This window comes from Mobula hypostoma, chromosome 7 (genome assembly GCF_963921235.1).
Source record: "Mobula hypostoma chromosome 7, sMobHyp1.1, whole genome shotgun sequence".
In the NCBI taxonomy this organism is placed as follows: domain Eukaryota; kingdom Metazoa; phylum Chordata; class Chondrichthyes; order Myliobatiformes; family Myliobatidae; genus Mobula; species Mobula hypostoma.
In genome coordinates, this window is record NC_086103.1 from 187,446,104 (window position 1) to 187,459,721 (window position 13,618).

Consider the following 13,618-nt stretch of genomic DNA (forward strand, 5'->3'; position numbering starts at 1 on the left):
TGGGGTTAAATGGGGGGGTTGTTGTAAATTGTCCTGTGATTAGTCTGGGGTTAAATGGGGGGGGTTGTAAATTGTCCTGTGATTAGTCTTGGGGTTAAATGGGGGGGGTTGTAAATTGCCCTGTGATTAGGATGGGGTTAAATGGGGGGGTTGTAAATTGTCCTGTGATTAGTCTGGGGTTAAATGGGGGGGGTTGTAAATTGTCCTGTGATTAGTCTGGGGTTAAATGGGGGTGGGGTTGTTGTAAATTGTCCTGTGATTAGGCTGGGGTTAAATGGGGGGGTTGTTGTAAATTGTCCTGTGATTAGTCTGGGGTTAAATGGGGGGGGTTGTTGTAAATTGTCCTGTGATTCCTCTGGAGCTAAATGGGGGCAGGAGGTTGTAAATTGTCCTGTGATTAGTCTGGGGTTAAATGGGGGGGTGTTGTAAATTGTCCTGTGATTAGTCTGGGGTTAAATGGGGGGGGTTGTAAATTGTCCTGTGATTAGTCTGGGGTTAAATGGGGGTGGGGTTGTTGTAAATTGTCCTGTGATTAGGCTGGGGTTAAATGGGGGGGTTGTTGTAAATTGTCCTGTGATTAGTCTGGGGTTAAATGGGGGGGGTTGTTGTAAATTGTCCTGTGATTCCTCTGGAGCTAAATGGGGGCAGGGGGTTGTAAATTGTCCTGTGATTAGTCTGGGGTTAAATGGGGGGGTGTTGTAAATTGTCCTGTGATTAGTCTGGGGTTAAATGGGGGGGTTGTTGTAAATTGTCCTGTGATTACTCTGGGGTTAAATGGGGGGGTTGTTGTAAATTGTCCTGTGATTAGTCTGGGGTTAAATGGGGGGGGGTTTGTAAATTGTCCTGTGATTAGTCTGGGGTTAAATGGGGGGGGGGTTGTAAATTGTCCTGTGATTAGTCTGGGGTTAAATGGGGGGGTTGTTGTAAATTGTCCTGTGATTAGTCTGGGGTTAAATGGGGGGGGGTTGTAAATTGTCCTGTGATTAGTCTGGGGTTAAATGGGGGGGGTTGTAAATTGTCCTGTGATTAGTCTGGGGTTAAATGGGGGGGTTGTAAATTGTCCTGTGATTAGTCTTGGGGTTAAATGGGGGGGGTTGTAAATTGTCCTGTGATTAGTCTTGGGGTTAAATGGGGGGGGTTGTAAATTGTCCTGTGATTAGGATGGGGTTAAATGGGGGGGGTTGTAAATTGTCCTGTGATTAGGATGGGGTTAAATGGGGGGGTTGTAAATTGTCCTGTGATTAGTCTTGGGGTTAAATGGGGGGGGGTTGTAAATTGTCCTGTGATTAGTCTGGGGTTAAATGGGGGGAGTTGTAAATTGTCCTGTGATTAGGATGGAGTTAAATGGGGGGGTTGTAAATTGTCCTGTGATTAGTCTTGGGGTTAAATGGGGGGGGTTGTAAATTGTCCTGTGATTAGTCTTGGGGTTAAATGGGGGTGTTGCTGGATGGTGCAGCTTGAAGGGCCTGTTCCGTGCTGTACCTCTAAATAAATAATAAAAATTTAAAAATAAATTTTACCTACAGCTTTGAACATCAGGCTCGCCCTGATCACCAACCTGTCATCACTACCACTCCTCGGTATTCCTGGGAGCCACACTGACGGGCTATTCCCACTGTGTTTCAGATCCCATTTGGAATCGGAACTCGTTCGAGACGGATGCGGATTTGCCAGCGGGCTGGATGAGGGTGCGCGACACGTCAGGCACCTACTACTGGCACATTCCCACAGGGACCACACAGTGGGAGCCACCAGCTCTGATCGGCGAACAAGATGGTTCCCGAAAACCGTCTGCCATGTCACAGTGCACCACCCCCTCGGAGGAGCCGCAGGTACGGACCACTGTTTCTGGCCCTGATGCGCTTGCGAAGGATGCTCTGGGATTGCAGAGGGCCCGGAGGAGGTTAATGAAAATTACTCCAGGAATGAGAGAGCACAGCCTCAGTGTAGATGGATGTCCATTTAGAACAGGCCTGAGGAGGAATTCCTTTAGTCAGAGGGTGGTAAATCTGTGGAATTCATTGCCAAGTCATTGGATATATTAAATACAGAGGTTGATAGGTTCTTGATTAGTCGACATCAAAGGTTATGGGGAGGAGAATGGGGTCAAAAGGGATAATAAATCAGACATGATGGAATGGTGAGCAGACTCAATGGGCTGAATGGTCTCATTCTGTTCCTATGTTTACTGGTCTTGTAGACGCTTGGCTGTGCTTGCTTGGTTCGGCTTGTATGTGACCAGACCTTAGAGGTGGGTCAGTAAGGCACCAGAGGTCATTATATTAAAGGTTGGCCCATCATAAGAAGGTCTCATTATGTGAAGGCTTTGGAAAGGGTGCAGAAGAGGTTTACCAGGATTCTTGCCTGGTTTAGAAGGCATGTGCTATAATAAGAGGTTGGACAAACTTGGGTTTTTCTCTGGAGCAGGGGAGGCTGAGAGGAGATCTCTTAGAGGTTTATAAGACTATGAGAGGCATAGATAGTGTAGACAGACAGTATTTTTCCTCCAGCATTGAAAAGTCTGAAACCAGACAGTATACCTTTAAGATAAAAGAGGGTAATTTCAAAGAGAGATAATCATACAGCTTGAAGCGTGACTAAGTAGATGGTGCAGGCGGAATGGCTCCAGATCTTTGGATTATTGGGCTCTCTTTCTGATAAGGTGAGACCTGTACAGAAGGGACAGTTTGCACCTGAACTGGGGGGGGGGGGCGCGAAAACCTTCATGGGAAGGATTTAAGCTCGAGTTGCAGGGGGATGGGGACCAGAGCGACAGAACAAATAGTGGAGTGGTTGTGGAGAAACATTTTGTTAAGCCTGCATATAAAGTCAGGAATCGAAAGGTTGAACGTGGTGCGACTAATGTACTGAGCTGCGTATATTTCAATGCAAGGGCTATTGTAGGAACGGTGGATGTCCTTAGGGCATGGATCAATACGCGAAATTATGGCATTGCAGCCAATGGTGAGACTGTTGCAGGTGGAGCAGGATTGGTAGCTCAATGTTCTGGGGTTCTGTTGTTTTCAAAATGATAGAGCGAGATTGTTAGAAGGAAGGGTGGTATAATTAACCAGGGAAAGTGTCATGGCGGTGCTCAAGCAACACACATCAAAGTTGCTGGTGAACGCAGCAGGCCAGGCAGCATCTCTAGGAAAAGGTACAGTCGACATTTCAGGCCGAGACCCTTCGTCAGGGCTAACTGAAGGAAAGTTAGTCGCTTCCTTCAGTTAGTCCTGACGAAGGGTCTCAGCCTGAAACGTCGACTGTACCTCTTCCTGGAGATGCTGCCTGGCCTGCTGCGTTCACCAGCAACTTTGATGTGTGTTGCTTGAATTTCCAGCATCTGCAGAATCGCTGTTGTTGGCGGTGCTCAGTCATGCAGACTGGAGAACTGATCAAGTGACACTTTATGGGTGGAGCTGAGGAATAAGAAAGTTATGACTATATTATTGGGATTATATTATAGACCATCCATCATCCTCAGGATTCAGAACAGCAGACTTGTAGAGAGATCGCAGACTGTTGCAAGACAGGTTGTAATAGTAGGTGATTTTAACTGTCTGGGGCTATCCCATACTGTAAAATCACTGGATGGGAAAGAGTTTGTCGAATGTGTTAAGGAAAGTTTCCTTAATTGGTACATAGATGTGCCAACTAGAGAATGTGCGGTACTAGGGAATGAGACAAGGCATGTGACAATGATTTGTGTAGGGGAACGCTTTGCATCCAGTGATCATAATGCCATTAGTTTCAAGGTAATTCTGGAAAAGGACGGGTCTGGTCCTCGGGTAGGTAGAGATTCTCAATTGGAGGAAGGACTTAATTTGGTTTGGAATACTGCTGTTGTTCCTCATTTCTATTCTTTGCATTATTTATTTTCTCTTTTTTTCCTCTGTCTTGGTGGGCACTGGGGTTGGTCCTATTTTTTTCAATTGGGTTCTTTCGGGTTTCTTGCTTTACAGCTGCCTGTAAATAAACAAAACTCAAGGTTGAATAATTTGTACATTCATTGATAATAAATGTACTTTGAATCTTTGAGTTTTGATGGTATCAGAAATTATCTGGTGTCACGTACCCCGTGACCGGAATAAAGAACCATCAGAGATGGAAAACACTTTGGAGTCCAGTATTGCTATTAACTAATAATATTTATTAGTAACTACACAATACAGTAATATAAATGTAGATAAATCAAACAGGTTAGCAATTATTTTATATATATATATATATAAGTAAGTATATCAGTAAGTGTGGAAATATATGTATGAAAAACCAAGCTTCTTTAAGTCTAGGGGTAAAAAGATACAGTCTTACGATGATGAGTAAAGTTCAGTTCGGTTCAGTTCGTGGTATTGAGTTGAGTAGTGATGGAGAGAGAGAGACGGAGAGATTTGAGTCTTCAGGTGAGCTGACGCCGTCAATCTCCTCGTTGTCCTTCGAAATCCTTTAGAAGTCACCGACTGTGACTTTAACAAAGGGGACCGGTTTTCTGTGGTGGAGCTATCCCCCAGGCGATGGTGGACACATGGACAAGTCCCCACCAGTCAACCCTTTTCCTCTTTCCACTGCAAGAGCGACTGATCGATCTGCCTAATTGATCCTCCAAGACCCACTTTTCCTGCGGGCACAACAGTGCTCATTCAGTGTCCAGAACATGTGTCTGAGGTCTATCATCTGACCTCCTATTTTATTGTCTCGTGCTGAGCATCAACTGTCATGCAAATAACTCCTCCTTCCTCTCTCTGTGTAAGAAATGCAAGCAGGCAAAAGTCCTTGAGAAGTATCAACAACCTGCCGAAAATCATAACATCGAGTGTCCATTAAATAATGCCCTCGGTCACCATATCAACTTACGAGCTGCTCGGTGCTGTCTCCAACTCAGCAGAAATCCAAAAGTTACTTCCAGTGCCTTAAAGTGACAGTCCAACAGTTAGTCTTCGTCTCTCTCTCTCTTTTTTACAAACAAATTGTTGGTGTTAAATCAATCTCTCACACACACACACACGCACACACATATCAAAAGCACAGTTCATAGGGGTAATTCAGGATCCCGTCACACTGACAAGTGGTGGATTAGGACAGGTTGTTTTCTGGCAAAGATGTACTTGGCAAGTGGGAGGTTTTTATATGTCAAATTTTGAGAGTACTGAGTTTGTATGTTCCTGTCAGAATGAAAAGCAAGGATACGTGTAGGGAACCTTGGTTTTTGAGACATATTGAGGTGCTGATCAAAAAAAGAAAGGAGGTGGATAGCAGGTACAGGCAGGGAGGAGCAAATGAGGTACTTGAAGAATATAAGGAAAAAAGAGGAATGGAGCTTTGAACAGTGGCCAGTCCAGACATTGGGAATATGGAGAGGAGGGAACTTCAATCAGGTCCACTGCCCGAGGATGAAAGGGAACAGCGTTATAGAGCTTTGACCAACGACCAGTCAGCAACTGCGATTGATTAGTACAGCGGTCCCCAACCACCAGGCCGCGGACTGGTATCGGGCCGCAAAGCATGCGCTACCGGGCCGCGAGGAAGCGATATGATTTGGCGATAGGAGTCAGCTGCACCTTTCCTCATTCCCTGTCACGCCCACTGTTGAACTTGAAAGCACACGAGGTCATTACCCGCGCATCATTCATTTCAGCTTGGGAAGGAGATCAACTCCTCGAGCTTGCAAATGACGGCGGGCTAGAAAGTATGTTTGACATAACATCTCTGCCAACATTCTGGAAAAAATTCAAGGGTAAAAATCCTGAGATAGCCACGAAAGCACTGAAAACGTTGCTTCCATTTCCAACATATCTCTGCAATGAATGCAACGAAAACTAAATTGCGGAGTAGACTGGACATAAGGAACCCCCTTCGAGTATTGCTGCCTCCCATCGCCCCTTGATAGGACCGTGTTGTTGCAGGAAAACAAGCCCAGGGCTCCCACTGATTCAGCGATATTGGTGTGTTGCAATGATTTTATATGTTCATACGGGGAAAATATGTGCTGTGTGTTTAATATCCAAACGTTACTTAAAATGTTATGATGCTGTTGACTTACTTATATAACCATATAACAATTACAGCATGGAAACAGGCGATCTCTCCCCTTCTAGTCCGTGCCAAACGCTACTCTCACCTAGTCCCACCGACCTGCACTCAGCCCATAACCCTCCATTTCTTTTCTGTCCATATACCTATCCAATTTTTCGTTAAATGATAATATTGAACCTGCCTCTACCACTTTTACTGGAAGTTCGTTCAACACTTACTTCAAGCTCCCCTGATAATTGACTTATCACTATATTCATGTGAGGAAAATATGCGCTGTGTGTTTAATATTAAATTCGTTAGATAATCCCTTTTAGAAAGGGAATTGAGTGTATTAGCCACTTATCACCGATATTCCGGTCGTGATTAACACCCCCCCCCCCAAGAGAATCGCCAAAAACAATTTGTAAAAAAAAAATCGTACACGCATGCGCGCTGGTGCCCGCACAAGGCTTCATGGTCATTGTAGTCTTTCCCGGGGTAAACGCAGCGTATTTGACTGCTACTCTTGTCCGTTGGCAACCCTCCCACCACCCCCAGTTGGCTGGTCCGCAAGAACATTGTCAATATGAATCCGGTCCGCAGTGCGAGAAAGGTTGGGGACCCCTGGATTAGTAAGAGTAAATTAAAGGAAGGAGGGACAAGCGCAGTGGCCATAATCTGAGTGGTGATCTTTAGGCTTTAGCTCTTCAAGGCTTCCATGAAGAGAGGCTTCACTCAGAGAAAGTAAAGGAAAGAAACGCTCAAGTTTTTTTTTTCATTCTCTTTGTATCTGCTCAGCTAGGGACAGTGGGGCTGACAGGCAGGATAGTGAAATGCTCCTCTTGTGTGATGTGGGAAGGCATGGAGACTTCCAGTATCCCTGACAACTGCATCTGCGAGAAGTGCATCCAGCTGCAGCTTCTAACAAATCGTGTTAAGGAGGTGCAGCTGGAACTGGATGAACTCCAGATCATTCAGGAGGCTGAGCGATAGGACATATAGAGAGGTAGTTACGCCCAAGCTGCAGGACACAGGAAACTGGGTGACGGTCAGGAAGCAGAAAAGGGTTAAGGAGCCAGTGCAGAGCTAGTGTGGCCATCCCCCCTCAACAGGTATATTACTTTGGCTACTCTCAGGGGAGATAACCTAACATAAGAGAGTTACAGTGATCGGGTCTCTGGTGCTGAGTCTGCCTCTCGAGACTCAGAATGGAAGAGGGAGAAGGGGCACGCTGTGGTGAATGGGGATTCATTAATTAGAGGAACGGACAGAAGGTTCTGTGGGCAAGAATGAGATTTCCAGATGGTGTGTTGCCTCCCAGGTGCCTAGGAAGCAAGATATCTCAGATCGAGCCCTCAGCATTCTTAAGTGGGACAGTGGACGGCCAGAAGTCATGGTCCGTGTAGGTACCAATGATATTGGTAGGATGAGTGACGAGGTTCTGCACACTGGGAGTTAAGTGCATACTGGGAAAGTCAGGTTGGTGCTGGATTCCAGGAAGGGGAATTTTTAGAGTGTTTATGAGATGGCTTTTTAGAGCAGCTCATGGTGAGCCCACCAGAGCATCAACTATTCTCGATTGGGTATTGTGCAATGAACTGGAATTGGTTAGAGAGCGTAGGGGAAAGTGATCATAATATCGAATTCACCCTGAAGTTTGAGAAGGAGAAGCTACCGAGGCATGAGAGAGGAGGTGACCAGAATTGATTGGAAAAGAACACTGACAGAAATGACGGCAGAGCAGCAATGGCTGGAATTCCTGGAAGCAATTCAGAAGGCACAGGATATATACTTTCCAAAGAGGAAGAAGGAAGGAAAGATGACACAACTATGGCCAACATATAAACCAAAGAGAGAGCATATAATAGAGCAAAAATTAGTGGGAAGTTAGAGGATTGGGAAGCTTTTAAATACCAACAGATGGCAACTAAAAAATTCATAAAGAAGGTCGAGATGGAATTTGAAAGTAAGCCAGCCAATAATATTGAAGAGGATACCAAAAGTTTCTTCAGATATGTAAAGTGTGAAAGAGAGGCGAGAGTGGATATTGGACTGCTGGAAAACGATGCTGGAGAGGTAGTGAAATGGGGGACAAGGAAATGGCAGATGAACTGAAAAAGTATTTTGCATCAGTATTCACTGTGGAACACACTATCAGTATGGTGGAAGTTCCAGGTATCAGGTGGCATGAAGTGAGTGAAGTTACCATAACTAGAGAGAAGATTCTTGGGAAACTGAAAGATCTGAAGGTAGATAAGTCACCTGGACCAGATGGCCTACACCCCAGGCTTCTAAAAAAGGTGGCTGAAGAGATTGTGAAGATATTAGTAATGATCTTTCAAGAACCGGTTGGTTCTAGATTAGCTACGGAGGACTGCAAAATTACAAATGTCACTCCACTCTTCAAGAAGGGAGAGAGGCAGACGAAAGGAAATTATAGGCCAGTTAGTTTGAACACAGTGGCTGGAAAGGTGTGGGAGTCAATTGTTAAGGCTGTGGTCTCAGGGTACTTACAGACACATGATAATATAGTCCATAGTCAGCATGGTTTCCTGAAGGGAAAGTCTTGCCTAAAAAAATCTGTTGGAATTATGTCGAAGAAAAGACAAGCAGAATAGACAAAGGAGAATCTGTGCATCCTATGTCCTTGGATTTTCAGAAGTCCTTTGACAAGATGCTACACATGAGGTTGCTTAATACATTAAGATCTCTGGTTAGGCCACTCTTGGAGTGCTGTGTCCAGTTCTGGTTGCCTCACTATAGGAAGGATATGGAAGCATTGGAAAGGGTACAGAGCAGATTTACCAGGATGCCGCCTGGTTTAGAGAGTATGGATTATGATCAGAGATTAAGGGAGCTAGGGCTTTGCTCTTTGGAGAGAAAGAGGATGAGAGGAGACATGATAGAGGTATACAAGATATTAAGAGGAATAGATAGAGTGGATAGCCAGCGCCTCTTCCCCAGGGCACCACTGCTCAATACAAGAGGACATGGCTTTAAGGTAAGGGGTGGGAAGTTCAAGGGGATACTAGAGGAAGGTTTTTTACTCAGAGAGTGGTTGGTGCGTGGAATGCACTGCCTGAATCAGGGGTGGAGGCAGATACACTAGTGAAGTTTAAGAGAGTACTAGACAGATAAATAGAGGAATTTAAGGTGGGGGGTTATCTGGGAGGCAGGGTTTGAGGGTCGGCACAACAATGTGGGCCGAAGGGCCTGTACTGTGCTGTACTATTCTATGTTCTATCTTCTATGAGCCCATGTTATTACAGGAAACGTACTAGCTGGATAAAGCAAACGACAGGAATTCTGCAGATGCTGGAAATTCAAGCAACACACATAAAAGTTGCTGGTGAATGCAGCAGGCCAGGCAGCATCTCTAGGAAGAGGTACAGTCGACATTTCAGGCCCCTCCAACTTTCAAATCCCTTACTCACTCTTCCTTCAGTTAGTACTGACGAAGGGTCTCGGCCTGAAACGTCGACTGCACCTCTTCCTAGAGATGCTGCCTGGCCTGCTGCGTTCACCAGCAACTTTTATGTGTGTAGCATGGATAAAGCATTGGCTTATTGGCAGCAGACAGAGAGTGAGAATAAAGGGAGTTTTTTCTGGTTGGCTACTGTGACGCCAGTGACTACTGGTGTTTCACAGGAGTCTGTGTTGGGACCGCTTCTTCTGTGTTGGGACCACTGTAGAAGGACTTTGACAGATTAGGAGAATGGACAAAGAAGCGGCGGATGGAATACAGTGTCGGAAAGTGTATGAACGTACACTGAAAGAAATAAAAGGGTAGACTATTTTCTAAATGGAGAGAATATTGAAAACTCTGAGGTGCAAAGGGGTGTGAAAGTCCTTGTGCAGGATTCCCTGAAGGTTAATTTGCAAGTTGAGTTGTGATGAGGAAGGTAAGTGCAATGTCAGCATTCATTTTGAACGAGAGGTCATGGGTTAAGGGTGAAAGGTGAAATGTTTAAAGGGAACCTGCAGGGGAACTTCTTCACTCAGTGGGTGGTTAGAATATGGAAAGAGCTGCCAGCAGAAGTGCAGAATGTGGGTTTGATTTCCATGCGCAAGAGAAACTTGGATAGGTACGTGGAAGAGAGGGCTATGGAGTGCTGTGGTCTGGATACAGTTCAATGGGACTCGGCAGATTAAATGGTTCAGCCCAGACTAGATGGGCCAACTGTGCTGTAGTGCTCTGTGACTCTATGAGATGCCAGGGGCAATTTTTTTACATGGTCAGTGGTGGGTGCATTGCCTGGGATGGTGGTGGAGGCAGATACGATAGAGGCTGCATATTGACTATTCAAAGTGCAGTAAATGGAGGGTATGAGCATTGTGTTGGCAGAAGGGTGTATTTTAGACTATATGTATACAAGCAGAATTAGGCCATTCAACCCACCAAGTCTTCTCTGCCCTTCAGTCATGACTGATTTATTATCACTCTTAACCCCACTCTCCTTCCTTTTCTCCCTACTAATTAAAAACCTATCAGCCTCTACTTTAAATATCCCAAATGACTTGTCCTGCACAGCCATCCGTGGCAATGAATTTCACAGACTCACCACCGCCGGCAAAAGAAATTCCTCCTCATCTCTGTTCTAAAGCGATGTCCTTTATTCTGAGCCTGTGCCCTCTGGTCCCAGACTCGCCCACAACTGGATACATCCTCTTCACAACTGCTGTATCTAGACTTTTCAATATTCGATAGGTTTCAATGAGATCCCCTCATTCTTCTAAACTCCAGTATGTCCAGGCCCAGAGCCATCAAACATGAGGTGTTTAATTTGTTTGGTAAAGCATTACTGGCTGAAAGGCATATTCCTGTGCTGAACCGTTCTATGTTCTGAAGCAGAATGCGAACAGAACCGTCAGGCTGGCTGTGTGAGTAGTGAGAGAGTTGATGCTGGTTAAACTTCTGCAATCATGGATTCATTTTGAGTGCTGACACTTAGAGTAGCTGAGAGTTGCAGGCTTCCAACCTGAAGTGTTAGACAATTCCTTTCCTCAGATACTGCGAGATCCACTGATTTCCTCCATCACTTTGTAACTCAGTCTCCTCTGTGACCGTGTTAGTAGGTGTGACCACAACACAGTCCTTTACAAGGTGATCTCTTCCTCCCACCCGCACCCCACACCAAGATCTCCCTACCTCCTGGGAGATGTTGATGACCCTTGTCAGAGACTGCGTGCAGTTTGAAGATATCTCTTTTCTTTGGTCTTTGCTGCAAAAGGATTGGAGTTCAAAGAAAGACTGAACTCCCGGAGTGGTGAGTGAGGTCTTTGATTCTGTTGGCTGCCTTCACCCAGGGCAGCAGAAAGTGTCCAGTAGAGGGGAGGCTGGTTTCTGTGATAGATTGACAGAGACGATGCATTTCACAGCATGTTTCAATAGACATGTGACAAAGCTAATGGAGGCATAGAACATAGAAACAGGCCTTTCAGCCCATCTATTCTGTGCCAAACCATTGTTCTGTCTAGTCCCATCATCCCAGACCATAGCCCTCCACTCCTCTCCCATCTGTGTACCATTCCGAATTATTCTTAAATGTTGAAATCGAACTTTCATCCACCACTTCCACTGGCAACTCGTTCCACGTTTTCACCATCCTCTGATTGAAGAAGTTCCCCCTCATGTTCCTCATAAATATTTCACCTTTCACCCATAATCCATAACTTCCAGTTGTAGTCTCACCCAACCTCAGTGGAAAAAGCTTGCTTACATTTACTCTATCTACGTCCCTCATAATTTTGTATTACATGATCAAATCTGCCCTCATTCCCCCACGTTCCATGGAATAAAGTCCTAACCTATTAAATCTTTCCCTATAACTCAGGTCCCCAAATCCTGGCAACATCTTTGTAAATTTTTTCTGCACTCTTACAATCTTATTGATATCTTTCCTGTAGGTGGGTGATCAAAATTGTACACGATACTCCAAATTAGGATTCACCAATGTCATATACAACTTCAACATAACATCCCAACTCCTACACTCAGTACTTTGATTTATGAAGGCCCATGTGCCAAAAGCTTTCTTAATGACCCTATCTACCTGTGATGCCACGGTAGCCCCCGGTAAGCCTCAGGCTCGCTCAGCTCGCTTTCGTCTGGGAGAGCAGCCTTCGGCCATGCCAAACTGGGTAATCAAGTTTGTGTGGGTGCTGTGTGATGTACCCCACCCCACCAAATAACAGACAATACACCAGATACGATTAAATGATTACATTTTATAAGTATTTCTTGGTGATGGGTTAGTAGAAACAAATACAATAAAGGCGCCAAGTCCGTAACTCTATTAGTTCTGTGCACAAATAATTCGTTGGATCTCTTACAGAACCAGGTCTCCCTTTCCTCTAGTCGATGTCCTCTGAACTCCGCCGACCCTCGAATGGGACCACCCTCGGTGGTCGACCAAACGCTCCACACGAGTCTGTCCTCGTCTCCTCTCCTCACCGAAGACCCTGGGCCTCGGACTCCCACTTGGGGTCTGTTCTGTCGCCCAGCTTACAGCATTGCGTCTCCTCTCTCTGTCCCCGTCGCGCCTTCTGCCCAAAGCCCGCGAAAACAATAGCTTACAGACACACAAGAAAGAATAACATCTATCTCAATTGGTTAGCAAATGAATACAATTCTCATTATCGGTAATTATAACCCAAACAAACTGCTACAGTTAACTCAGCAGTTAACATTACAAAGAAGCCATTTTATTAGCCTTAGCAGTAACATAAAAGAAGAAACCCCTTACACCACTTTCAAGAAATTGTGGACCTGCATTCATAGATTCCTTTGTTCTACCATCTCATTGCCCTACCATTCACTGTGTAGGGACCTGGTTGGTCCTACTGAAGTGCAACACCTCGCACTTGTGCATCAAATTCTGTCTGCCATTCTTCAGCCCATTTTTCCAGTTGGGGTCCTGATCCCACTGCAAGCTCTGATAATCTTCCTCGTTGTCCTCTACAGCCTCATTCGTGGCATAATCCGCAAATTTGCTTATCTAGTTAACCACATTATCAGCCAGATCATTGATATAGACCCAGCACCGATCCCTGTGGCATCTACTACCACTCGCTGGCTTCTCCTGCGAAACCAATTTGAGCCCCTCAGCCCACAGCTTTCATGCCACTGTAAAATACCCATCTATACCCTGATGATTGGTGTTCATTAAATGCTGTGAAAGTCTCTGTCTCCACAAGCTCCTAAAGGCTCTGTGTTCACGATTCCAGCCTCTCTCTGAGGAGCATTTTTTGTTGGATCACTTAGATCATTCCATAAACATCATCTGTGAGATCCTCCTGCCATGATGAGCCACTGTAGGTAGCCTCCAACCTGATGGCAGGAATATCAATTCTCTAATGTCTGGTAGTTTTTTTCCCTCTTCCTTCCCTCTTCTTCAATTACCCACTCCAGCCTCTTACCCCTTCGCTTCATATGCCCATCAACTCCCTGTGGTGTCCCTCCTCCTTCACTTTCTTCCATGATTCACTCTCCTCTCCTTATCAGATTCCTTCTTTTCCAGCCCTTTGTCTTTTCCAATTGTCACCTCCCAGCTTTTTACATCATCCCCTTCCTCATCATTCCCACAATCCTGATTGAGAAGTTACA

The 13,618-nt window shown here is 45.2% G+C and overlaps 1 protein-coding gene across 3 annotated transcripts in view; it reads left to right on the forward strand.

The window, feature by feature from the left end:
* The window catches only part of apbb1 (amyloid beta (A4) precursor protein-binding, family B, member 1 (Fe65)), a 112,019-nt gene that overhangs the window by 27,511 nt on the left and 70,890 nt on the right, over window positions 1-13,618 (forward strand). For all 3 annotated transcript variants that reach the window (XM_063054795.1, XM_063054796.1, XM_063054797.1), the window contains one exon: window positions 1,627-1,832. In XM_063054795.1, coding sequence (XP_062910865.1) covers window positions 1,627-1,832 — 206 coding nt within the window. The remainder of the gene's footprint in view (window positions 1-1,626; window positions 1,833-13,618) is intronic.